The sequence below is a fragment of the Nelusetta ayraudi genome, unplaced genomic scaffold (assembly GCF_046127955.1).
Source record: "Nelusetta ayraudi isolate G7.1 ecotype Tasmania unplaced genomic scaffold, CSIRO-AGI_Nayr_v1 ptg000048l, whole genome shotgun sequence".
In the NCBI taxonomy this organism is placed as follows: Eukaryota; Metazoa; Chordata; class Actinopteri; order Tetraodontiformes; family Monacanthidae; genus Nelusetta; species Nelusetta ayraudi.
The window spans coordinates 9,267,483-9,295,358 of record NW_027466098.1 but is presented as its reverse complement, the minus strand read 5'-3'; the positions used below and the strand labels follow the sequence as shown (position 1 = coordinate 9,295,358).

The 27,876-nt window shown below is 45.4% G+C and overlaps 1 protein-coding gene across 2 annotated transcripts; it reads right to left on the bottom strand.

Annotated features, from left to right (window-relative positions):
- Positions 1–261: 261 nt before the first annotated feature.
- On the bottom strand, positions 262–27,660 carry ppp1r37 (protein phosphatase 1, regulatory subunit 37). 2 transcript variants are annotated; one of them, XM_076036144.1, is made up of 13 exons: positions 25,822–27,660; positions 17,634–17,731; positions 12,332–12,377; positions 12,082–12,182; positions 9,503–9,622; positions 8,478–8,628; positions 7,149–7,304; positions 6,915–7,027; positions 4,942–5,083; positions 4,685–4,851; positions 2,768–4,166; positions 2,598–2,683; positions 262–2,008 (listed from the first exon to the last, which is right to left on the bottom strand). In XM_076036144.1, the coding sequence occupies exons 1-12, from the start codon at positions 26,564–26,566 to the stop codon at positions 2,607–2,609; spliced, it is 3,315 nt and encodes a 1,104-aa protein (XP_075892259.1). In that variant the 5' UTR covers positions 26,567–27,660; the 3' UTR covers positions 262–2,008; positions 2,598–2,606. The 2 variants fall into 2 exon arrangements, with proteins under 2 accessions (XP_075892259.1, XP_075892260.1); XM_076036145.1 differs by having other exon boundaries at positions 262–2,005.
- Between the last annotated feature and the right edge of the window lie 216 nt (positions 27,661–27,876).

The following is a 27,876-nucleotide window of genomic DNA, read 5'->3' as shown; positions in this document are numbered from 1 at the left end:
TCTAACTTACAACTGCTGAGTCTTGCAAGCACTCCTACATTGACTTTTCTGTTGAACAGACTGTTTGGGGCAACGGCATTGATTTACCGGGAAATTTACTTCCCTACTCTCATGAGCGGTCATGAGTTTGGGTGATGATACAGAGCTGGCGATGAGTTTAAATATTAAAAACATTGATTAAACTAAACACACACAACTGTGCAGTTTAAAGAGCCAGAGGCTGCAGACATGGCTGGTTAAGAAAATGATTCAGACACGACATGAATTATTACATGCACTTTATTTGAGAGGAACAAATTTTCGCCATACATATCTTTGTGATTACCAGCACATTTTCTTTTAAGTTAACAATTCATTATTAAAAATTTCTAAAAATTAAAGCATAACAAACAGTGGGGGGTGAGGGGAGCAAACTGTGTTTGGGTGAAGAGGAGCTGCTGCTTATTTTTCAGCAGAGAAGAAAAACAAAACAAAACGAAAGCATCAGCTCTCTTCACAAACAAGTTTCACTGCCTTAGTCAGAGGCAGGAGTTTTACTAGAAAGAGTCACCAGAAACTGCTGCTGCTGCTGATGATAATGATGCTTGGACTGTGAGCTCTGATGGGAAACGACAGGGATCCACAGCGCCCTCTTGTGTCCACCGTGCAGAACAGTGTTGAAATACAGTCTGCTTGGAGCGGATTGCTGCCTCCGTATGCCCAGTCACCCTGACTGCTGTCTTTGTTTTTCAACCATCAAACCCCCCCCCCCCACCCCGAAAAAAAAAAACAAACAAAAAGAAAAACCCAAACTAAATATTTTCTCTAGCTTTAATCTGAAATATACATCAAAAATATTTGGGCAAATCTTTAAAAGCAACCCAAATGAAAAGGAAAACGTGAAGAAAAGGTGGGCAGGGGGGGTAATCAGAAATATTTCTATAAAATAAATACAAAATATCTGATTTCTCAAAGCAGCTGAACAAGAAAATGGGAGGATGTGGAGCAGTGACAGAAGTGTGATGGCACAAAGTGAAAGAGAAGGCTGAGAGTGGGAGAGCGCGACAGAGGGAGGGTCCAACACGAAGACGAGAGGCTGAATGGTTCAGCTTGTAGTGTGTGCAGCTGCAGTGTGTGGAGGCGAGAAGGTCAGGCTCTGAAAGGCAGGAGGACCTTCTGACATTCACAGAAAAAAAAAAAAAGCTTTTCAAGTCAGGTTTCCTCTGATACAGCTGCAGCTCCCCGACGCCACCAGAGGAGGGCGCCAAGAAAGTGACGGGAGCGCGTAAGAACAGACAGCGGGGAAGTGAGGTTTCCTTTGCTTCCTGGATGGGGAGAACGATGAGCAAAGAGTCGGGACATCCTCGGCGTCCTTGGATACACAGACAAAAAAAGTGTTTAAAGCCAGCAGGTGCACTCAGCAAGGCCCCTCCCCCACCCACCACTGCCACTCTGTCTCCTGACAGTCAACCGGACACCCCTCTTATCTCCCCCAAACCATTGGAAAAGTCTCTGAGTCCTTTCATTGCTTGTTACAGACCCCCCCCCCCCCCCCCCCCCATCCCCACCCAGCGAGGTGGCAGTTCCTGGGTTGTGTCTTTGGTTAGTGTTTGATCCTGCCTTCTCCTTCTTCAACCTCGCCGCTCACTGCTGCTGCTGCTGCTGCTGCTTGTCAAAATGCGACAGAACCATAATAACGCATTGATCACTGTGATTTTGGTCGATTGTGTTTTATTGATTGAGTAGTGTGGGCGCAGAGGTGCTTCCTCACAGTCGCAGCCTCACGCTAAAGAGTTTTTTTCTGTTTTGTTTTTTTTTGTCCTTTGCGTCATCCGTAGATTACTCTCCTAATTTCGCAGAGGTTCAGCTTTTACACCAGGGGTTGGGGGGGGGGGCCCTCTGTCCTTGGTGGGGAAAAAGGGTCATGATGGTGGAAACAACAGTCAAAGAAATGACAAAAGCGTTGGGCGACCGGTCACAGCGAAGCCGTCTCGGTCCTGTTTTCTCCCCGTCCGTCATCAGTTCCCTGCTGAGAGAGACAAAAACGCACTGAATTAGCGTGAAATCGACACAACAAGCGAAAAACACGACGTGAAAATGAGTTTTTGCGCTTCAGAAACCCGTTGCAATGAGAAAACCTTTGTTACGCTGTAACGACCAAGAAGAAAACTTAATTCGGTCAAGTTGCACACACTCAAATTCTGTCCGCTGTCTGATGCTGACTTCTGTCAAGTCTTAAACATTAGCCAACCACTATGTCATGTTCTAAAGCCCGCTGGCTTCAGCTGTATCCGCTTTGCCTGCCTCTCGTTTGCTTGTAACTTGTTCTTAATTACTGATATTCTTTCTGTGTGACCAGCGAAGATGTAGACAGAAGATGTAAATAAGCTTGTACTTGTAGGTACTAATGTTTGTTCATAGGTTTGTCACTTTGAAAGTGTATATATGTTCTAAGTAAATAAAGGAAATACATTCTCTGCGTAGTTTTTCTATTTTCTTATAATTTATCTAGGCTAACCTGGGCCCTGAGTTCTAATTTCATTAGAACTATTCAAAAATAGTATGACAAATAAAGTTCTTTGAATCCAAATATCTAATCAGCCAATCACGTGGTTTACCTCACAGCCTCACGGTGCGTCTCTGCCCGTCTCCAAACTGGCTTCCAGCAGCATCTCCTCCAATTCCTGCCCGCAGCTGACGCTCACTGCGCAGAAAAAAGAAGAAGCACGGAAGCACAGATTAGTCAGGAGGAACTTCCACTATTCTACTAGCGACGGCCGCCACTCACCGTGCTCCATCACACAGCTGGCGGGCTTGGGGCTGTCGCCGTCGAGGAGGTGGAGGGAGAACTCGGGCTTCAGCCCGTTGGGCAGCGCTGAGGCGACGCCGCCCTCCTCCGGAGCCTCGGCGGGACACTCGGCCTCGTCGGCGGAGCTCTCGTCCGGGGAGTCGGAGGCGGGTTCGGGACCGTTCGAGTCGCCCCCTGCTGGAGGATCCGACTCATCGACGGCTTCATCTTCCTGTTTCTCCGCTTCTGGATCTGCTTCCTCTTGGCCGGCCTGATTTTCATTATCCTCCGAGCCTTCTGCTGTGTTTTTCTCCTCTCGGTCCATCTGAGACTCCGGTGGCGAAGCAGATGCTGAAGGCTGCTTCTCCGCTGCCTCTGTGGAGACGCTGGTGTGGTTGGGGCTCTCTTCACCTCCTCCTCCGCTCTCCTCTCCTTCTCTGCGACCCTCCTCTTCCTCCGTGGGCTGCGACGACTCTGAAGTCGGGCCGCACGTTCCTTGACTTGGCTCCGTGTCCTCCGGGGCTAAAGTGCTAGCGGGTTCTGCGGGCTGCGGCTTTAGTGTGCGACTCTGCGTGGGACTTGAGGGCTCCTCGGTTTTACAGTCAGTCGGAGGGGACGGCGCCTCCTTCAGGTCTTCCCGTGTCAGTTGCGTTTGAGATGAAGGCGACGCCCGCTGAGTCGCGTTTGCGTCGGTGTGTTTCTCTGAGCTCTGACGGGGAGCCGCAGCTGCGCTCAGCGGGGGTTGCACCTGCTGCTGCTGCTGCTGCTGCTGCTGCTCAGGCGGGCTCTCCACGCGGGTCACCATGAAGATCTTGTGGCCCCGTCCTGGACTGGAGACGGATATGCAGCGGCCGGGAGACGGAGGTGTACCGGGAGGCACCGGGGATTCGGTGACAGTGATGCCCGAGATGGCGCTGGGCCCGGCCGTGGGGGATGGGGAGGGGGAGGGGGAGGGGGAGGAGGAGGAGTTGTGGCTGTGGACGGACAGCGCCGCTGGGGGTGGAGTCTGAGAAGCAGGCTGGCTGAGAGGAGCAGAAGAGGGCTTTGAGACCACTTTCACTTCCTCTTCCTCATCCTCAGTGTCTGAGTCGGACTCGGCGTCTGCCGGAGCGGCGCTCGCCTCCACGCCCGCTTCCGGCTGGCCGCCCGGCTGTCCGTCGCTTCCCGCCGCCGGCCCGTCGCCTTTCTCTTTCCCCTCCGCCGCTTTGCTCTCCTCCTCCGAGGCCGCCGGCTCCTCCTCTTCCCTCGTCCCGTCCTCGGTGGCGATCTCGGCCATGGACGCCGACTGCCTCATCTTCTGCTCGTTCTCCTCCTTCTCCTTGGCCAGGATGAAGTTCCTCTTGCAGCCGTTCTGGATCTCAGCCAGCAGGGCGCGCTGGGTCTCAATGAAGCTTTTTACCTGAGTAGACGAATAAAAGCAAAGCAGACAGAAAGAGAAAAAAAAAACAATACATATTAATTTCAAGGTCCAATCATTTTCAGGACTTTAATGGCATCCTGCATCCCAGCGGGCAACCTCACATTATTCATGCAGTAAAAATCAAAAAGCAGTAAAAATTGATTTCTGGTGAGTTCAGCGACAGGTCAAAGACACATTTTATTATTGGAAAACATTAGCAAAGTGAAATTTTGATGATTGAGATTCTTGAAAACAATCGACTGCACTGCGTCAGTCTACCGTCTTGCTCGATAAGTCACAATTCCTTGCAAAAAAATGTTTTTCTCTTTTTCTCAAAAGGCAGAGAATCACTCAGAAAAGTCCTTCTATAAATCACCTGGCTGTGATTACAAGGTAATCTTTAAATATTTTGGCCATTTTTGCCGTTGAGACAAAAACACGGGATACACAGACACCCGGTGTATCCCTGTTTCGGGCCCGGTTACCGACTCTTGGGCGCCCCCTTTTCCCGTGCTCACTGTTTCTTTCTTGGGCTCCCTGTCAAGATCGAGGCGCAGCAGAGAGGTGTTGACTTTGAGGGCGAGCGACAGGGCCATCAAGCCACCTGTCTTGATCTCGTTCTCCCTCAGGTCCAGACGCAGCAGTCTGGGGCTCTCGGCAATGAACTCGGCCACGGCCACGGCCCCTATGGTACACAGAGAAACGGGGCACTAAACAACAACAGCGCCGCAACATTCCACCCCCGCGGCAGAGCCGAGCGGGAACCGGTGCCCACCTTCGCAGGACAGCTTGGTGGAGGCCAGGCCCAGTCGGAGCACGGAGCGGTTGGCAATCAGCCCGTCCTTCAGTTTGTGGACTCCCTCGTTGCCCACTGAGTTATGGCCCAGATTCAGAGTCTCCAGACTCTGTGTGCATGGCTGAAAGAAAAAGAAAAAGGGAACGTGCATTGTATTAATATCCATCCATTTATTTTCTGCGTGTGCAAGGTCGGGTAGAGGTGGCAGCAGGTTTAGCAGAAAGTTCTCGCCCTCCTTCCTGTTAGTGAAACTTTCCAGCACTTCTAGCAGGAACCCAAGATTGCCCCAGGCCAGCTGGGGTGAGAGTGCCAGGTCTAATCTGGGGCCTTCAGACAGACATGCTAAAACTCAACTAGCTTGTGTGTGTGTGTGTGTGTGTGTGTGTGTGTGTCCTTCAACAACTCCAGAAATATAACCAACCATAACATGCTTCGTTGTGCCCATAAAAGCCAATGTTTATGTTAAGAGGTAACTCTTCACAGTGTTACATTCATGTTGTTGGACACTTCATGTGCCAAAGTAGCTTTTGGACAATGTCAGATTTTATTTCATTTTTTATTTTACCACAGCCACCTTCTTTAAAAAGTAAACTCTACCACTCTAAAATGTATTTTCTTTTTTGACTGACTTTGACTCTTAAGTCCAAACAATAAATTTGCTCTAAAAGTCAGACATTTTACAGTAAACAGTTATTTCTAAAGGGAAGAATTGGCTGCGGGGAATGTCATGGGATGCGTCTCACTGCGATGCTTTCGCTTTATTTTTTGCTATCTGGTCCAACATCTCGCATGGCGCGGCAGATGGAGGAGAGGAATTTCTCAGACGAGTTTGTGTTTGTCTAAAAATATATTAAAAAATAGCTGACTGGCCAAAATGGGGATGAACTGAGGACTTAATCGGTCAAACATCAGCAACATATTAGCTAAGTTAATATCTTGTTACAAAATCAAAAAACACGAGACAGTCATTCGCTAGTGTTATTTATGTCATGTGTGTCAAATCTGACCCCCAGCTGCAAAGGCTGAGGCTGTAATGACAAAGCAACAGTGTAGGCAGCTGAAACGCAAAAAAAAAAAACAAACAAAAAAAACAACCAACGAGGTGGCGATGGAATAAAGAGTGTGAGGCTGATGACATCATCAATCACCATCCGAGGCGACCTGAGGCGACACCCACACTAGAGGCCTCGCATTAGTTTGCAGGCCCGTGATGTGACTTCAAAAACATCTCTATTGTTGAGTTGTTTCCGTTTCAAACAAGATGCTGGAAACCTCGCAGCGCTTGCTTTATTTTCCAGGCAGACCATGAATGTTGGGAGACCAAGGGGTCTCCAGAGGAGGAGAAGTCACTGCATGAAAGACTATCACTTCTGAAATGTTGGCTACGCCGCTGTTAGAGAACAAAAGCAGGTTTACAAAACTATTGTTGAAGCAGTAATATCCGAAAACAATTTACTGCAAATCATTTTCCTCAAGCTACTTGTTCACTTCCTGAGCCATCAAGTACTAAATGGGCCTCAAGATGACGTTAAATTGGTTTGCACGGCTGTTCACTGCAAACCTATAACAGCGCTGCTGATGCTGCCAAATCCTGCACATTTGTATCCTAAATTTTATTTTATGTTCTCCTCCGTGCTTCTATGGTTAAAAAACATGGCAGATACCAGCAGACTTTAGGTTGGACAGACTCCCTCTTTGGTTGTGAGGCAGTAACACACTGAGCGCAGGCACTGTGTTTCTACTGCTTCTAGAGAATTTTACAGACTGGCTCTTTCTTAACTAGCTCAACTCAGCCAGATGACGCCTACCTAGACAAGACTGGGCAGACCTCTGCAGTCATAAAAAACAGCTAGTATATATGTGTTAAGTGTCGAAGACTGCTTTTATTGTGTGTGTGTGTGTGTGTGTGTGTGTGTGTGTGTGTGTGTGTGTGTGTGTGTGTGTGTGTATACCAGTGCGGCAGCAAGGTAGCCCATGCCGTTGTGTGTGAGCTGGTTGTTCCATAGCACCAAGGTCACTAGTCCTTTCCTCTGCTCTTTGAGACCTTCGCACACGTAGGCCAAACCTGTCACGACACACAAGACAGACACACAACGCAGCATCTTGTGAGACATTTTGCAAAATTCACCAACAAAAGTGAGACGAACGCAAGACTTGACTTGTCTTAAATTTGGTCCGCTGCGTACCTGAGTCGAGGATGTGGTTGTTGCGCAGGTCCAGGATCTGAATGTTGTAGTTGAACTTGAGCAGGTTGCCGAGCTGGGCAGAGTCCTGCAGGCCGTTGAGCTTGTTGTCGGCCAGGTACAACTCCCGCAGGTTCATGTTCATCTTCAGGGCGGTGGCTGTGGACGACAAAGGGAATGAGAACATGTGGGGTGTGCCATGCAATATATAGGGCTGCAACTAACTATTATTTTTGATGTCGACTAATAAATCGAATATTTTTACGAGGAGTTGATTAGTCATGACTTTCTTCTTTATTTTCACCTCTATTTTCGGACTTCTGTTCAACCTAACCTACTTAGATCACACCTGCGTTATACTGTTGTACTCTGACAGCATATGTTTTTAAACAAATATATATAAAAAATAATGACCTACAAAGCATTAATCTGTGACATACTTGTTATATTTTACAACGCAAAATATCATAGGTATGTTAATTCACGATTTAAAGGTTATATGCAATGTTTATAAAAGTTAAAGAGCTTAAACCGTTTTCTTAGAAAAATATTGTTTACTTACTTCATTTACTTTACTTAAAAACAGTTTACTTACTGAAATATCGAATTAATATGCCCTAAATAACCCAGTTCATAAGTAATAAGGGAAAGAGTGTTATAATTCAGTATAAACGCTAGCATCGACAGGGGCTGTAATTCATTATTTACTGCCGTAAAGTACCAGTGAACTATCGTTCGCTAAGCTATCTTGTTCCATGATTTTCCGACGTGCGATGTACTTGCGTCATAGGCTGATTATGAATTAACAAACAAGCATGTCATTTAAAAAATGTCTCCGAAATATCTGTCCTCGACGTTATTTGCGAATTCCTTTCTGCGGTGCGTGACGATACAGCGACTACGGGGTCTCGGCGTCTCAGGTGTTACGTGCTAACCCTAAGCCATGACATGCTAGGTGAGCTTCACAAAGTTTGTACCTAACGTGTTTCGCTAGTTCATTTTCTATGAAATATTCCTAAACATTAGAAACTTTGGGTCTTTAGTTATCAAGCCCTTTCAGAGAAGAAGCCGTTCTTCTTCCCTGTTTTTTGCAGGATGTAAACAATGAGCGACACCGCCACCCTCAGCGCTCAGTACTGCACTGCAGGTACAAATGAGCACGTTGCGGCAGGAGTGCGATTGCACCATTCAGCAATTTACAACAATAACACAACGCGTCGGTGCTTAAATTTTTCGCGTCGATAAAATTATGTTGTTGACGTAATCGATTACGTCGACTAATTGGTTGCAGCCCTGGCAATATGTTCTCTGAGGGCGTCGTGAACGTCTCACCAAGCAACATCAGCGGTCGGCCGGACAGGCCGGCGTTCTCCAGGTGAAGGACGGCCAGGCTGCCGCTGATCCTGAGCGCTCGGGCCACAAAGGGGGCCGAGTGGTCCAGCAGGGGGGTGTTGCGAGCGTCCAGGTGCTGCAGCGAACTGGTCTGTGAAGGACAGAAGCAGACGTAAAGGAAAATGAACAAGTGCGGACCGAAATCTGAGCTCAGAATAGTGGGAGGTAACTGGAGGTGTAAACCGTCTTGGTCTGACGATTGGTGATAACAGAAATGAAAGCACTGGTGATGGTAGCTGAAGCGAAAAAAAAGGCGAGGTGCCTTTTAGAACATCTGGCGTACAAGTACATGTCCTTCACATCTTTGACCCTTTTATCTTCATTCCTGACAAAGTAACCGCTCATTAGTGATGAACTGCTGTGAAAGAGGCCCTTTATCATCCCCAAACACGCTGCAGTATCGTCTGATGAGCAGGTGTGAATGACAGAGAGGTGATCTGTTTGCACAGAGCAACCAAAACAAGACACAGATTTCAGGTGTTGGCACACTCTGGTCAGTGCATCAGCTTGCTGGGACCTTTCTCCAATTGGTTTGAAGGTTTCTGCCAACAGTCTGTTTGACAAAACTGCCCGCAAACTTCTTATGTGTGGGGCTTCAAAGGCCTGACTAAAATAATAGAAGAGGTACACACTTAAATCTGTTTAGCAGGGGAAATTAGCTGCTCACACCATCATACTTGTGATTACACAATGACTTTGTCTCTTTGGTGTTCTGTTTCTTTCGATCTCCTCCAAATCATTCTGTAAAACTGAAAATGTATTTTTTTTGTTGAGTTCGTAAAGACACGGTACAGATTGGTCACATATTATAGTGAGCAGCGTATGTCAGTCATAAATTCCAATAATTAGGATCCCGGAGTAAATAATTTCCCCTGCATCATTTCCATGAAAGAAATACTCATTTCTAACCAAATGCCTGTTTTTACAAATGTTACTGTGCGCAGGTGTGGCCAGCAGCCTCTCACCTTTCTCATCATGTGAGCCGCCGCCTGCCATCCTCGAGTGCCGATGTGCTTGTTGAAGGAGATGTTGAGGTGTGTGGCCGACTCGTAGTACTCAATCATGTCAAAGAGAGCAGACGCGCCCTACAAGCGTGAAGGCGGGGACACACACAGTGAGAGAGAAGAGCATGGGAATAAGATGTTTGTCATTTTTAATAAAACTCCAATCCAAAATCCAATGAACGCAATTTTACCAAATGACAGGACGTGAAAAAAATCTCAAAGTACAATTTCCACCCCAAAAATCCATTGAGTCCACCGATAGATTATATTGCCTCACTTGAAAAATGTGCCTCATGTAATCGAGGTAATGACCTACAATTTAGTGTCTGAAAAAAACTGTCAATTTGACCTCTGACCTCTGCCATTAAGCCTGTGTGACAGTGGCGCTGTTTGACAATTGAGAGCAATCCGCCCATAATTCTTGTCCAAGGTCAGAGTGAATTCCATCGCCAAAGTTACGTAATTTCAGAGACTCCAGCTTTGTGACGTGTCCCTTACACATGATGTTCAAAAGAAAGGAATAAACTGAAAGTGAAATTTTGAGACAGAGTTAGAAAAAACAAACCGATAAAAAAAAACCAAACACTGCATGTACAAAAGTGGAAAAACTCCCACTTTTTTCATTTCCTTTCTTTTTTATTTTAGACCCGCAGAGGTTTGATTTTTTCCTTTGGGGAACTTCTCCTTCCTTTTAAAATGTTACTGTGATTGTTTAATGGATGAATGGCTTAATCTCTGGAGCACCGACATGTTTAACAAAGGAGCAGTGCAGTGAAGCATCAGGTGATGCAGCACAAGGCCAAAGAGAGCTCATGTGACCGCAGCCCTTTAATCTTATTCATGTTTGGGTGCTGCTGCTGGTGCTGCTGCTGCTGTTGTTGTTGGTGTGTGTGTGTGTGTGTGTGTGTGTGTGTGTGTGTGTGTGTGTGTGTGTGTGTGTGTGTGTGTGTGTGTGTGTGTGTGTTTTTTTTTATATAAACCATATACCCTAAGGGAAAGACGTGGAAAGTAGCTTGTAGTAATGAGCACTGATGGGAGGTGATAAAGTTTGACAGCATGCCTCCCTAACCTTTCCCGTGTGTGTGTGTGTGTGTGTGTGTGTGTGTGTGTGTGTGTGTGTGTGCTGAGGACGACACTGCCGAGTGTACACATGTGTGTTTATCTACTGGGCGGGGTAGATGAGTCACAGCCAGTTGAATAAAAGCTGGGCTGTTGCTTCTCTGCGAGCTCCTGAAAACATGTGAAGTCAACCTTTGGTCTGGCAGGAGTCTTTCCATACAAAAGACTGCAGACACGCAGCTCTGGGAGGGGAAACGTCCCGCCGAGTGCCTCCCTTTGACGCTTAAGAGATTAACTGCGCTCTTGCGTCCCCCATTGTGAGCCTTCATCAACTCAGAATTCAAGTGAAAAGCGGGATTCTTGCCTCAGACTGAGATGCAACCGTCTGACTGTCTCAGTCATTGACTCATGTTGTGTTTATTCACATTTCCGGGTCGGTCTTTACACGCTTGGTGGTATTTTAGGGCAGCTGGGACTTTATAAAGTCACCGCTTCTCTGTTTGCTATTAAAAATAAGCAGGAATTTATTTAGTGATGAATGAAAAGGTTAGTCTAAGAATGTATAAACCTCCACTACCTCTTTTACACCGACTAATATGTAGTGTTACTCTACAATGACATCAGAATGAATGAATCAGTTTCCTCTTCTGTGGAAACTCAGCAACGCCTTCTGGTAAAATTCCATGAGACGGTTTTGGCTCAAAAGAAGGAACCCAACAGGGCCGATCTTTATGCAGACAAATATTATAGGCCGTTATCATGGACCAAATAGTTGGCTGGTGTATTGGTGCTATGCAGCTTAGGTCTCTCACAAAAATGATTCACTTACTCATGTTTCACTTATTGAGAAAAAAAAGCAACATCTGGAACTTAACATGTTGGTTTTATCATCTTGACGCGCAGAGGTCAAAGTCGTAAAAATACATCACTGTACTTCATCCACCTGTTGAACCTTTTGTTTTGACCCTGGGATCATCTAGCGGCACGCCACTAAATTATTCAGTTCCTATGTTTAATTTAGAGGAGCGCTGAACCAGAGGTTGCCGTCGAGATAGCCAGACAGACTCGCAGCCGCTCCATACAGCATGTCCACCCAGGAGGAAAAAAATAAATAAATAGAAACTGGTCTTGTGCGTGTTTGTTACACGCAGTCCTGCACAATCCACTCAGAGTTCAGTGTGACAGAAAGTGGTGAGGGCCTGCGCTGCGCTGCGCTGCTCTAAAACGCCTGACTGTCTCTCTGTGCGTGTGCACAAGCCCAAGCCGCTCAATTGTGTTTACATTATTGGACATCTGGAGTAAAGTGAAGAGCTATGGCAGACACTGCACATGCCACCAGAGCGTCGGGAGCGAATGAAAAGGATCGGAGTGCGGCCGAAAGCGCAACGCAAGCGACGAAGAGTTAAAAAAACAAAAAAACAACAGAAGTAAAAATCAACAGGTAGGAATATATGAGTTCAATTTTAAAAGAATTTAAATACATCTTCGTCCAGGTTGGTCTGCTCCAAGTCGATCACTTTAAACTGGACCCTCTTCAGAATCTCCTCCAGAGACTCGCACGCTTTGTAGTCCAGCTTCTCTCCTGATGACATTAAAAAAAACAAAAAAACAAAAAAACAAAATCACATTTAAACTAAATTTTTAAGGTTACGTTGAGAGAAAATCTGACACAATCAAAACAAAACACATCATTTTACTGATTCAGTCAACGACAATGACCGCGCTACAAACCTTTGAGATCCAAGCATTCATTTCGCTGCGTCAAGTCTTTCAGTTCCTGAAAAAACAAAAGCATCAGCGGTCAGAACGTGACAAATAGTCTATAAAAAAACACCAACTAGCAAACCTCATGCGTTTTGGTGATTGAAATATGTTGAACAAAATCTCGGCTGATGTTTCTGGACTTCTCGTCTTCTGAAACACCTGTTGATGACCACTGGCACAAAGTCATTGCATTTCTTGCTGCGTTGACTGAAGGCTGCTTTGCTTGCAGGGAAGCTGAGGCGGCGGCGGCGGCGGCAGCAGCAGCGGAGGCGGAAGGAAATATTTGGTTTAAAACAGCTGAGTGTGTTCAAAGCCACCGTGGGGTGGTTCTGTGCAGCTCGGTAACATTACCCAAAAAAAAGAAAGAAAAAAAAAGAAAGAAAAAAACCAACACACTCGCAAAATGCCACATGTGCTCGAACAAGGTGCGACGCTCCAATCATTTCCGTGCGCCCACTTCTGACTGCGCGCCATTTCAGATGAAAAGGTTGGAAACGACGTTGCACACCTGCGCACGAAACAGCGTGTGCCTTCAAAACTATGTAGCGGACAATCCCCTCTGTCGTCGACCACTGGCTGCATTCAGCCTGAACCCCGTAACCCCGGCCACGCTGCCATTCCACACACACAGAGATACAGCGGGCCAGTGGCAGTGAGGGCTCGCAGCCTCCTATAAGGCCTTAATAGCCTAGTCTAAAAAAAAAAATACACGCCAATTACAAAAGTGCGACACGCTACAATAAAAATAATATGGTGGAGGTGTTTGTTTTTATTCAAGATAAATAAGCTGTGAAACTTAAAAGTGGCGATGCGTGGTCTTTTTCCACCACAAGGGAGCGCAGCTGAGCAAAGCGTGTAAACCCCCCCCCCCCCTCAGACACAGAATTCCACTATCATGAAAAGATTTTTGTCCAATTTTTTTTCCCCACCCAAAGCTACTTAAAATGAAAGTAAACCATCTGCACGCTTAAGTGGTTGAGTTCTGTACTGGATGCAGGTCCGTCACTGACAGCGGTCCTTCTGGAAACACGGCAGAGGAGGCACAGATTCACATGCACTGATACAGAAAGGCCGCCATAGCAACAGACAGAGAGGACACACACACACACACACACACACCCCAGAAGACACAACACCACTATAGCGTCACATGACATTTTTTATTACTGTACATCTGACAGAGTGGAAAATCACAAATGGCCTCTTTAAGCACCGTCATGTGTTTTTTTAAACCAAAAATCTCCTAATATTAATCTAAAAACAAATTCCAATGCGTTAAACACACACACACACACACACACACACACACACACACACACACACACACACACACACACACACACACACACACACACACACACACACACACACACACACACACTATCTGAAATCAAAATTGCCACTGAGGACTGAGGATGGCTCTATCAGTGTAAATGTGTCTATGATGGACCTGCGAGAGCCTAAATATAGCGCACGGCATGCCTCAGATGTGGCACGGGTGTTGTGCCGTGTTGTGTTGTGTTGTGTTGTGTTATGGAGCGACCCCTTTGCTTTTGGATCTTTAATGCCCCTGCTGCGCCTACAAGAGGAGCTCAGTGCAGAAGGGGCTTCCACTCGGCAGGCCTGCGAGGGAATCATCTCTGCAGAAATGTGACACGGGACTACCAAGTGTTCGGGCTGCGAGAAATCTGCTGGGAGCCACCGTATGGCACGCACTTAACATGGAGCCGCTAAATAGTGACCCTTGTAAACACTCGGGAGCAGAAAGCTTTCCAAAAATGTACACGGCCATTGCGGGGGTGAGGGGGGGGGGGAGAGCCTCTGGCGAGCTGCCACGTGTGCGAGCAGCAGCTCGACTTAATAAAGAAATCATTTAGAGGTGGTGGGGAGCGGGCGAAGGTCCTCCATTTCAGCCACCGGCCATTTTTTTTGGGGGGGGGCGGGCAGCGGAGGCGGCGGGTCTATTTATGTGGCCGGTGGTGTGAGGGTGACTCGGCAGAAAGGAGAAGGCGGGGTTCGCTCCGGTCGGGCCACTTCCAGCGGAGATCAATGGCGGCCGTAAATGAGGATGGCGGCGGCAGTTTAGCACAGAGCCGTGCTTTTCCACACGGGGCTGAGATGTTATCACAGCTCCTCCCACGAGCCCACCAGGTGGACACAGGCCTCCACCTTTTTTTTTTCCTTTTCCCCCCTCCTTTGTTTTTCTGTCTTTCTCCTCCGGAAGCACTCGACTCACCGACGTGCGATTACCGTATGCGCAACTTGGACGCGGTCTCTTTCGCACGGGGATACACGCCCGCGGGTACAAATGTGCACGGGAGGCCCCGTCAAGGGTTCACGAGGGTGGGCTGCAGGGTGACATAACCCGCAGGAGAAAGGCTCGTGTGTCCCTGCCGCAGTCGGCCGACGCTGCTCTCGCACTAATGTTTCCCACAAGCGACCGCAAAAACCAACAAAACAGTTTATACGGAGCTTCAGTGAAGGCAATGAAACGTATCTACCGACCCCTTTTATCGTGTTAAAGTGGAAAAACACAACGGTAGCGCAAGGGTTTTGAACACATTTCCGAATAACGCGCGGATCATTTGCGAAACTCTGTGGACTTGTGAAGCTGTTAAGCTACGAGCCGCAGTTCCACTCCAGGTGAGAAGCACCATTGTTCTGAACAACCTGGCGAGTTGTACAGAGCGCCGTGTCGTTGCAGACTTTTTTTTTTTTTTGGAGAACACAAATGAACTAAATAGGTTCTCGTTGTGTCCTCGGTTATCCGCAAACTCGTAGTAGCGCCATGCGTTGAAGGAGCTCGTGTCTTGAGTGCTTTTGTTTCGGTGGTGGGGGGGGGGGCAGACGCTCGCATATGTGCGCTCGCATTGTCCAGGTGTACACATGACGGAGAAATTCAAATTCTGATCGCATTATCTGGGTGCCTCAATCGGATTTCGCAAACTCCGATCTGAGTCAGGCCAACGCGTTTGCACGCACATCAGTTGTCCGATCACAATCAGACTGAGGAAATAATTCGTTTTTTTCCCCCGAGTGTCATGTAAACGAACTGAGTGTGTTTATGTACTTGGAGAGCTGAGGTAGTGAAACTCTACTGGCGTAGCTGCATTACGATAGCAGAGCTCCAGGCCGGTGCACCTTGAAGTGATGAGCCTCCAAAAACGGAAAAAAAGCAGTGGAAAATACCACTATGTGGTGGTGTGGCTCATTGCTCCACTCAAGTCTGTGCAAACTCATAATATACAGTGAGTCACACACACGGCTTGGTCACAGGGTGCAATCACAACCACCAGAAGCCAACAAAGCCGAGCATGTGACGGGCTACAACGCTTCAAATATAGACTGTTGCTGTGAGGACGCTTTCACCGGGCTCAGTTTTAGGGAAATCTGTCTGGGCCTCTGAGTCGACGGCTGACTGGGGGTAAGAAAAAAAAAAAAAAAAAAAAAAAAAGTTGACAACTGACATCCACGATATCAGTCAAATTGAAGGAACTTCCGCTGAGGCGTTTGTTATCAACAAGCCAGAAAGCCCATTTCCTACTCTTCCTGAGAGGCTTTGTGACCAAACATCAAGACTTCAACTCTCTGTGTAACAATGAGTGGAACTCCTTCAGGAGGTGTGTCAATATACAATCCTTTAGTTCTTAACAAGTTTCAAACAGAGAGAGAGAGTGAGTGAGAGAGAGAGAGAGAGAGGGAGAGAGAGGGAGAGAGAGAGAATATTCCAGCAGGGAATTGAAGATCTAAACACACACGACTGCGAGGGCTGAAATCCCCCGAGGCCTCCTTCCACCACTGGATTTGTAGAAGTGCTTATTCAGAGGGATTAGGGGGACACATGATAGCGCTGGCCGACAGCGCAGATAACAGAGATGCGGCTGCCTCGACACTTGTCCGCCTCCGCTCGGTAGGTGCGACAAATGGCGGCGATTACAGGTGGAAACGGTCAGCCGACACGGGGCAGAGTTTATTTTTACTCCCCGCAGTTGTACACAAACATCTGCGCTTTCCGCTCCTCAAATTGGAAAAGCATCCTCGTTACTTTCGTGTTTAAACGATACAAATTCTGTTAAAAGTAATTCACTTATTACATTACAGTAGTTGCTTGAAGTGGAGCTATTTGAACGATGCTGTTGTGTAATTCAATATTAAAAGTGGATGATATTTTAGAGGGAGATTATTATTTTTTTTTTTAGAGCACCTCGCCTTTGAGGTCACTGAACAGTACGTTTTCAGTACAGAGATATAAAAATGTTGAAAATAACTCATTATTGGTATTAAAAGTGTAAACATCCAATAATGGCTCACTGGTCAGAACTATCACTGATTGCAGTTTGGCTGTGCTGCAATTGGAAAAGAACAAAACTATCGTGCTGGGACAAAAATAGAACTTTTTTTTGTTTCTCAACATGAGTATCTGTACTTTTACTTCAGCACAGAACGTGAATACTTTGCCACCTCTGACCGATGGATCTTTTGCCAGCACGTCAAACTCTCCAACCACATCAACAGGCTTCTTAAAGTGTTGTAAATTATCAGGGGAAAAAAAAAAGGTTCGAAGTGAATACAGGAAACAAACCGTGGATATTACACAATGACCAAGATTGTCCTGATGAAATTGTCGGGCCACCAAATTGCCTCCGCCCAGTTGTTTCCCTTGTGGCTGCCAAAAACAACGCGGTAAGCAAGCGTGTCGACTTTGTTATTCAGTCTCTCCAGAGTATCAAACGAGTTGTGCGAGTTCGACCTCAACGGTTTGGAACTTGCACAACTTGTACCCCCTCTTTGATCCCGTCTCTGCCAACGCCTGAAAGGGACGAGTGTTTTGTGTGGCAGGATGAGACGGGACGGCCAGCACTGCACCTTAGCAGACGCGACACAACCACCGCGTCTCCATCCACGCAAACAGGTTTGGCCCTCAGCGGCACAGCCCGGCGTCCCGCTGGTGAAGTATTTATCAATCTAAAGTGTTGTTTTGCAGCCCAGGGGGATCGGCTGGCAGCGGTGCACTGGAGTGAGAGACCGGGGTGGAAGCCGGTTGCAGGCTGTGATGCTTTCCCACCCTGCCAGAGGGATTTGAGAAGGGATTATGACGTCTATTTAAAGTATACAGCCGCGTTCATTCACATTTTACTCCCCGCATTGTTTCGCCACCTCGGCGCGTCTTTCTGGTTGGGTGGAATGAAAAGAAAAAGGATCCAAATGCACTTAAAAGTCTGAAGGAAAATCTGTTTAGGCATTAGGGCGGCGGGACGGTCGGCCTCACCTGGATCTGTTTGAGGACTTTGGGGATGGGTTTACAGTTGAGTTTCTGACAGGCCTGCTTGTAGGAGGAGAGGATCTCCTCCAACGTCACGTTGTGAGCTGCGAAAAACAGAGCACAGCAAACGGGTTAGCGAAGATTTGTTGCCTTGTAGGCGGTGACACCGAGCACCGCTTCTCACACGCACACAAGTCCGCTTATTTCGATGGCACAAAGCTGTTGGCAGGAGCTATTAAAATCACATTTGGGTTAGCAAAAAGGAGGCATTTGTTCTTTGTGTGTGTGCGTGTGTGCGTGTGTGTGTGCGTGCGTGCATGCATGTGTGGTCATATGACTGACCAGGCTACTTTTCTGGCTGAGAGAGGAAGTGAAGTGCTTGAGACAGGAAAAAAAATATTTGAGAAAGAAAAGATTAAAAGAAGGAAGAAACAGAGGCATGATTGGATAAATACAGAAAAAGCAGAATCTGGAGTTACATAAGAGGACAAATAGTGAGTGTGTGAGTTTGATGTGAGATCAAAGTGTGTCCACAAGTCACTAATGGAGACTTTTCTGACTTAGTACTGCACTCTGGTATCAATACATCAGCTTAACATTCTCATGGCTCAGGCTTATTTCTTCTCTTTATCTTGATGCTGAGAGTCTCTTGTTGAGATCCATCACACCAATTGGGACAAAGCAACACATATACACATATATATAAAAAAAAAAAAAAAATCAGTTGAATTTAACAGCAGCAACCAGTGCATTCAGAGTACGAGCCTCTTGGTTTGCATAATTGGGTCAAACTTAATAACCCGCCATGTGGTCGGCCAAGGAGACATTTAAAGGTGAACTGCGTGGGGAGCAGCGCGGTTCTCGATAACCGTGTTAATTCCCCGACCAAAAGAAAAGTCCAAATGTCAGACCATGGGCAAAAGGATTAGACATGATGATGCCGCAGCAAGTCTGGAGGGAACTTCAACTTCACAGGCGCGAGTGTGTGGCTAACAGAGCCGGCGCTAAATGAAAATGAGCCACTCCACCAGCGTGATAGCAGATTATATGGAATAAAACAGCAGATAAACGCTGGGTGTTAAGTACAGAATACACATTTCCACACTTCAATTACAGCTGGCGCTTTCCAAGTCCGCCCTCCTCCTTTCAGCCAAAACAAATTCAAACCGCTGGAAGGTGAAAGTCAGCCCTCTTCCATCCCTCAATCATTAAACCTGAACACCTCAGAAGAAGAAAAAAAATATTTCCCAGTGATTGAGAGTGAGAGAGCGAGTGAGTGATGTCTTTGCAGCAGGTGCACAGATTCACTTCAGGAGAGTGGCACTAGTTCCATTAACTCTACACTTGAACTTATTGAAATGATTTGACGGGTTTGCATTCAGGGTGAAAAAAAAAAATCAATCTGATTTCATCTGTTTAACATATGTACAGTGAGAGTGGAACAGTCAGGCGCAGTTAGGGTCTAAAACTTACTTGAATGATTGCTTTAAGCAATAGTGTTTGCACTTTTGCTGCAAGTGCAAAATCTGATGAATTTGTATCTCGGGGCAAAGAAAAACCAAAGGGGAACAAGATTAATGTTGAGCAACCAGCTGAGCTGCAACAAGCACGGGCATATACTCTTTGTACTTGGGAATAAAAGTATGTCAAACTTTCCAACGGTAACATTACACGTGGTAGGAATATTTATCTCTACAGTGCACATGCTGTAACAGAACACATCTAAACCTGCTACCTTGATTGCGCTTGGAGCGGAGGATGAGGTCAAGGTTTAGTTGTAAATTCACATGTCGGTTTCCCTGGCTGACAGCACACAGCAGAGCGGGTTCAAAACGACGCCTGGTCCGAGCCTCTTTCATTTTAGACGTCACTGCCATTCGATATTTCAATCTCATTTTCTGCCGTTTTATCTTGACGCACACATTTTCTACAAGATAATAAGGTCACATTTCAGGCTACCAGAACAATTTCCAGCATGTCATAATAGCGTTTGGCTTCCTCGGCGTGCGTGTCCTTTGATTCTCGGGCAGATGTAATTAGAACACATTCTTGTGGCTGCCATTTCAAACTCGTTCAAACGTTGGTTATTCATCAACAAATAGGGGACATTTTAATAACTGTACTAAAAGAGCAAAAGTAATGGATTAACTTTAAACGAAGACATGCAGTCATCACTTAATATGGGACACATTTTAACAGAAAGAAGAGTCATTTGATTACCACAATAAACAACAGAAACTAATTCATTTAAACTGAGCAAGAGGCAGTTCATAAAAGGTCATTTTGCCAACATGAAACCAACTCAATACACTAATTCAATATCAGCATAAGTTTTAATTATACAATAAGTCAACTTAGTGTCAATGCTCACAACTTGAAGTATTATTAAATATAGTGGTATATATAGTGGTTACAGGTCAGAACACGTTGACCCAGACCATCCATACAATAAGAATGACGAGACTCACACGGAGCAAACTTACTACAAAGAACCCCTGCAGAAAGCTTTAGCGGGTGCTGCTGGATAAAGTCTTTTCATATCTTGCTTGTAAGTGCATCAGAGAGTAGCTGCAAACACCTTAAAACATCCAAGGCAACATGTTAGGACCCTGCCTTCTTTACAGTCCTTTGGAAAAAAAAAAAGAAAAAAAGAAGGAAATGTTGAAACCAAACCTGGAGGGCCTGTGAAAACCTGCTACCTATCAAAGAAGGTCACGCTCAGCATATTTGAAGCTGCTTTTATATTAAACTTCCGGGGGATACGGGGGTTGGCGGATAAGCGGACAACTCTCAATTGTATTGCGTGGCGCTTTTTCGGGTGACTCGAAGTGCAACAAATGAGGGGAAAAACACACAGACTTTTGGAAAAATAAACGGTTCCTCCCATTTGTTTCGACAAGGGCAAAACAAGCAAGTGAAAGTTGTGAAATGTTTGCAGGTCATCCGCGCAAAACGGATCACTAGTTGCAGAACAAATAAAGTTGAGAGCGTTGTGTATCACACTGAATAAAGATGTAATTTTTTTTGGTCTCCAGTCAAAGCAACACGAGTCGTCGTTTTGACTCGTTCAACTGTTTCACGCAAGACGGAAGAAGACGACGATATCAATATCGGTTTTATTGATTCTGGATAAAATATCTCTAAATTTGCCTCAAATCTGGTAACTTTTTACTAAAATGTGCCCACAGTACCAGCAACTAGGCTGGACCATACTAGACGAAGATGCCAAATGCAATGAAGTGTGCTTAATGTTGCAAGGACAATATCAGAAAACTACTACTACTACTGGGGATGTTAGCAATGAATTGATTATTGATTAATTGTCGATTAAGAACTTAATCGATTAAATTAAATTAGTTGCAATTAATTGAACATTTTTTACATAGGTTTTTTTTTGTTAAATGGCGTGGCGTATACCTGCATACCTAGAACGAGTTACTTTCAAACAACTTCAAAAAAAAAAGAAGTTGAGATGTGACCCATTAGAAGTCAACTTAAAGTCAAAAATGGGTCACGTTGGGCCGTCAACATTATTTATTGTTAAATAATGTGTTCCTTAAGCATTTTCCATTGTGAAATTTTGGTTCTCAGGAAAAATCGCCGCTTATCAATCAATGGTTAATCGATCGATATGGTCAATCAACTAACGATTAATGAATTAATCGATAACTTGCATCCCTAACTACTACCACTTCTACTACTACTGCTACTACTACTACAACTAATCCCCCCAAACGGCAGGAATTCATGCAAATGTTGGGTTAACAATGTTCACAGCATATCAATGCCACGGTCCAGCATCCAGAAATAGATGTGAGCACGTTGGTGGTGGAACAAAAAAAAAGAAAAGGCACTGCCAGCTCCAAGTCAACGTGCATGTGTCAGCGTTCAAAATAACCCCCGTCTTCCACTTTCTAGCCTCCTTTGCCGGCCATTCCGCACCGCCGCGCGTGCAGACGGCGACAACGGCGTCATTCACACACGACAGCTGCCCACCTTGACGGTCAGAGGTGGCGGCGGGCGGGGAGGCGGGGACTGTGCTGCGGCTGCTTGAGGCTTCTGCTCCTCTCAGCCAAAAGGCACGAGAGGGTAAACAAACACACAGAGGGGGAGAAAAGCGCTGAGTCGCAGGACGGGGTCTGTGCTTGTCTTCCGTTCGCAGCGGGAGAGAGAAAGAGAGAGCGCAATGATATACTTCAACCCGTGACTTTAGGTTTGAGCACCGGGACGCGCAAGCACCTGCTGGACGTGGCTGGCTTCACGTGGTCTCTGATGCCCGAGTTGCATTGTGAAGGTCACAGCCATGCACAACATGACAAAACAATATCCCCCACATTAATATTAAAGGCTCCATTTACCGCAATGAAGACAAAAATAAATAAATAAATAAATAAATTTAAAAAATCAACGTTCTTGGTGCTTCGTGATAAGTATAATATAAAATAAATATATAAACTCTAGACCACAAAATACACAGGCACGCCTGGATAAAGTGTAACACTCAATTACACACAATTTAGTTCTGTTTGTTAAGCGGTGAGTCCTCAATGTGAGCAGCACCTGCAGAATTCTGATTTCCCAGGAACTTCTTTTTCTTTCTTTCTTTTTTAAAAAAAAATGAAATAGAAAAGCTGGTTCATAGTTGTGCGTCAGACCGAGTGCACTCTAACTTTGGACAGCGCGGCGTAGCCTGGTGCGCACTGAGTCAGAGCAATGCAAGCTGCAAACAACTAGGATTTCCTGCAGTACATTTCCAGCCGGTCTGAGCGCTAACATGGAGCGGGACAGAGGACGCACTGACCACAAGTGATTGAAAATATGCACGAGTACAACTCGTCGCCTCCCCCAGTTGAGCAGCAGCACCGGAAGCTCCACATGCAAGAGGAGGGAAGAGCAACGAGACTCGCACGGCGAGCCTTGATGTGTTAATGGAATCTATTAAACAATTCAAAAAGTTAGCTTTTCAAATGGAAAGCCACGATGCCTTTATCTAATTTATTCTTCTGGCACCCTTATAAAATGCTTTTGTACAAGCACGACAAGGTATTTCAGTTCTGTCCATGTCCACCTAACACTCAAACATCCAAGTTCCTGGTGTGTTTTAGCTCTAATGACATTAGCAAGATTGCATGCAGTTTAGACTTCAGTCGCTAACAGGATAATCAGCCTTGCCGTAAATGAACCGTCTGAACTTCCCATACATCATAGCTTGCCGACACCCATACTGCATGTATCTGTCAAGTTGCAGTACTTAAGCAGGCATGATTATCGACGTCTGCGATGAAAATCGAGATTACAAATACAACATATATTATAATTTGATTTAAATGAAAAGTTTGCAGATGTTTACAGGTATGATGAGATGAGATAAGATCCTAATAAGATGACTTGGCGCACACACACCGAGTGTGATGAGGTACAATTCCGAGATAAGCCTGAGCTCCAGCGAGGCGATGAGCAACAGAGGGGAGGACCGGTAAAGAGGTGCAGGGAGGAGACGCACAACAAACTCAGTCGTTTCAGGATATGATAACTTTCGCCAAGGGCCTGGAGGGAGTGTCTGAACAGGGTTATAAAATCAGCCGAATAATGTTATCTCCTTCAGAAATATGAAGACTACTTTTCTTATAGTACGTATAAAAAAAAAAAAAGGAAACACAACTAAGCAAGTACGTCATGAAAAGGTAGCTCCGAGCAGCCGGCTGTATCTGTCTTTGTCTCCGTCTGCCAGCTGATACCACTAAGCTGCACAACTTCAAGTCTGGGAAGATGAGACAGCCAAGGAAGAAACAGAAATGTGACACCGCACCTACGTTCTACTGTTGCTCTGACTGCTGCCTCCTGAACCTCAAAGGTTTGCTTTGAGTGGCAGCTCTTACATCTCAATGGAACTAATGCCAAAGCTGTTTTTTCGTGGCAGTCGATAGCGGCGGTGTGGATGTTTTAAAAGAAAAAAACAAAAAAACACACACAAATGAATTAAGGGCACCTTTGCAAAGGTACAGAGTGAAAGTCTGTCATTTTCTGGGAAAATAAAGAGAGATGAAATAAATGTGAAAAAAATACTGTGTCCACATTTTTTGTTGTTGTAATACCTAAATGTTAACAGGTTTACTTTCTAACTGGCCACCATCCCAGAGCGTATTGCATAACAATGTTGGTACTGAATGTTATCTATGTTCCTCACTGACTCTCAAAGTTCAGGAGATGCCAGGTTTTGGGTTAACGTTGCCAAAAAGCATAAAGGTTCATTTTGCCATTTGTCCCAAATAATTGATCACTGGTTAGGGTTTTGGTTTGATACAAATGACTTAATAACTCCAACATAGGCATCTAAAACCATTATTTCAGTGCATGCAGTCCAAAATATGCATTAACTGATGCACATGAAGGCACTCCTTCCTAAGTACAGGTGAGGCCATTTGAACAACAGACTTTGTACCGACTGAACTAAAAAACAAACAAAGAAATCTTTATTTCCTCCATTGGATCTACATCTGCACCACTCTATTTCTACACCGGTCAGCAGATTTCAGTCATACAAACAGCTTGCAGCCACGTAGACCGCTGACAAATTTTCAGCTGTGTGTGTTTCGTAAAGTCCTGCCTATCTAGGCTAACAGGGCAGTAGACTTTACCCCCAAAGAAGCCCAATGAATGTAGGCTCCTATCAGACTCGCAAGCCTGGCAGGCCCTCTGAAAACTGATATGGAAGCATTGAGATCAGCACTGTATGTCAAGACATAACAACACACAAAACGTTTGTGAACTGTCCTGTTGGATTAAATTCAACATTAAATTCTGCTAAAAAAAAAAAAAAAAAAGCAAAGGGAAAATGTTGCCCTAAACTAACTGCAGGTGTAGTAACAGAACTATTTACACTCAGGTAAAACTGATGCCTTGAACATTGTGCTTCCAGGATATTGTGGTTTTAACCCTCCTGTTATGTTCGTTTGTCAGGAACAGCAACGATGTTCCCGGGTCAATTTGACCCGGTGCATTTTTAAGTCTCCTGAAGATGTCAGAAACAAAAAAAAAATCCTAACAAGCATTGTTGATATTTTAAACTAACTCCATTAATAACTATTGTGTCAATATTTAGTGCAATGGTGTTCCTTACCCCCTAACAGGTAATGGTTGAATTAGGAAAACTCAATTGTTTTTCATTAATATTCTTTTTCTTTCTGATAGACTTTTCCAGTGACTGAGGACGGGGTAGACCTGAAGATTTACCGCATTTTGCGTCAAGCAGTGGCCGCCATTCTTATCTTTAAGAAATCTCCACTACCGTGAAGACAGCAAACATACAAAGCTGAGAATCACTTACCAAGTCAGACTAATTATGAGCTGAGCGACCAAAACAGGTTTGTAAGTTACTGCCAGTTTTATTTTATTTCAAACAAACAACATTTCTTGAGAAAAGGCCAGAAAGTACTGAAAACAGATTCGATGTAGATGTGGAAAGAAACTAACTTCTCATTTGGCCGCTATGAGAGCTGAGTTTCTTGGACCAGCCCTGTAAAAACAGTGCCATATCCTGCTTGAGCTTCCTTTGGAAGTGTTTCCACTGAACAAACAGGAACAGAAGTGTAAAATGGCACACCTTAAGGAGTGGTAATGGGATCCACTCACAGTTTTGCATACAGTAAAGGTCTGAGCCTATATTTAGATGATTTGTGAAGGGAAGGGCTAGCAGCTTTGCATTTACTGTAGAAGGGAGCACTTAAGTTGGCCTTTGTGCCAACATCATCAACATTGACCATTTCTTGAACACAGTCATGCACTAGTCCCAAAGAGCAACGTATGGTATACCAACATTGTTCTGAAAAACATCCAAAACAATCTATTGTATTAGTTTACCAACAACTAAAAGTAAGACATTAATTTGTGTTTAAACCAGTGGCAGGCTTATGGTTGCTATGAACGGATTAAGAGGCTGATCTGATTGTTTAAGAGGCAAAATCTCGAGACTCGACACACCTTTCATGACCTGGCGTTCGCAGCATCCAATCAGGATCCTCAAAGCATTTCTTTTTTTTTTTAAACCAATGAACAGATTTTTGTGTTCACAGCCAAGAGGGTTTGAACCCTAACGAACAATTATGATCAGACGTGTTCATACAGGCGCAACTAAAGAGATAAATACATTTTCAAAATGCAGACATGCAGAAACAAGCAAAGCAAGCAGCACTACCGTGTCTCCAGGGGTCCTTGGGCTCGACTGCTCCCGAGACGATGTCCTCATCGGAGGGAAAAGTCACTCTTTTGCCACTTGGCTTGTGTTTATCCTCGCCCTCTTCCACCACGGGGTACAATCCAGCTGGGTCTGTGGATGATGGCTCTGTGCTCCCCGTCTGGCTCACATCTGACTGGTTCTCTGCCGCGCTGCTTGCTGGGGCATCCTGAGACTCAGATTCAGGTTCTAAATTATTTTCTGAAAGCGACGTGTTTGTGGATTCGGCCTCCAATACTCCACTTTCGTCCAGACTCAGGTCCACACCGATGTCCATATCGCCGCCGTCGTCCCCTCCCTCCACGGCAAACTTTGCATTTTCGGCGTCATCCTTCATTTTGTCCACCACGATATTGTCCTTGAGCAGCTCGTCGCTTGACAAAATGACATCGGAGGGCTGCACCAGCAGGCTGTTGTCCTGGCCGCTGCTCTGTCTATTGCCATTGACTTCATCAATTTCCAGTGTATTTGGTGCCTGCTGGTTGTCCTCCTCTCCGGCCTGGAGGTTGTCAGTGAGCTGAGGCATCTGGTGCGTTTCTGAGGCCTCTGTGGGAATGATGCTTTGTTTATCAGTGTCACAATCCGTCATCAATTCAGAGATCCGTGGGATGGCAGCGTCAGAGTTGTTTGAAGTATTGTGGTCCACGTCCACAGTGCTCTTTGTCTTGACATTGCACAAATCTAAACACTGCTCCTCGATATTCATGTTTTCATTTCCGATCAAACTCTTGACTCGAACTGTGCCAGACAGCTTACATATGAAGTTAAATAGTAACCAGGAGCCAACCGACAAGGTCTCTTGTGTGTGACTTTTTTTTTTTTCCTTTTCCACAGAGAAGATATGTATGTGTGCAACCGACCTGATTTTCTGTCAGGAAGTAAATTTAAAGTGTAATTTAAATATTGCTATGTATATATATATTTATATATATATATTTTTTTTTACACGTGAGTTGTGATTATGTGGCAAACACGCCGTTAAAACCAGCAAAATTAAAGCGCAATTTTACACATATCTCAACACATAACGCGTGTGACACCAAAACGATTCTGATAGTGTTTTGAATTTAGCAGCTGACATAAGGCATAAAAGGCTAGCGTTTACTATTTCCTGGCAAACGTCTCCTATTGCTCCAAATGGGAATCCAGGAAAGCTCACTGTTCATCAGCACATAATCGGAAATAACATGGAGCACTGGGACAGCTAACCGAAACAAACGAGTCATTCAGGGTGCCTCCATTACGTCGGCACAAGCGATCTTACAGCTCGACAACAAACCGATTTATTTGCATTAATCTGACAAAGCTAATGTTAGCTAGCTGGCTAAAGTTGTTGCCCAGCAATGACGTCCAGGCCCGTGTTCGGTCGCATGCCTGCTGCTTCTTTGCGCGTAGCCGTCTCTTTGTTCCCGATAAAGTCCATTCTCTTCTGTCACGAAATTATATTCCGGCGGCTGTCCCTCTTCTTGTTTCCCCCTCTGTCTGTGTGCTGCAACTCGGATCACATCACAATCCTTGGAACGGCAGCATTCGCAAAAAGAACAGGCGTCACACACTGCGAGCAATTGGCATGTTTCGGTGGCTAAGTTATCGCTACCGCCGGAAACTGTCCCGAGGATACACCTGCCGCAAATGAAAAGGCAAAACATAAAATTGGAAACGTGTTCTGACCGCACGAGTCTCGTCCGTGTCTCCCTTTCCGGGATAAGTACGTTGAACCTGTTTTTGTCTGGCGTTACCATTCGCTAGCTTGTTGGAAGTCCAACAACTGTTTGTTGTTCACACGTATTACGTCAGCACGTCGGTACACTCAGGGGTACGTTCAGCAAAATGCAGCGTTGGAAAAGGTTTTTAAAAAAGCGTCAGCTGTTAAAAACACCGTGAATGAAATGTACCGTAATTGAGTTTCCCTACAGTTAGAAAGATTCTTGTCTCAGTGTTTAAGTGGGAACCACCTTTTAAGAGTTTCTTTGTAACATCTTGTTTTGCATGTAGGCCTTTCCAAACGAACGGCTC

Bases quoted from the DNA above. Each gene is read 5' to 3' on its own strand.
- ppp1r37 (XM_076036144.1), bottom strand. From the start codon at position 26,566: ATGAATATCGAGGAGCAGTGTTTAGATTTGTGCAATGTCAAGACAAAG. The intron at 17,732-25,821 runs GTAGTGCTGCTT...TGTTTTTCGCAG, and splicing joins CAAGGACCCCTGGAGACACG to CTCACAACGTGACGTTGGAG. The intron at 4,852-4,941 runs GTGGGCACCGGT...TGTGTACCATAG, and splicing joins CACCAAGCTGTCCTGCGAAG to GGGCCGTGGCCGTGGCCGAG.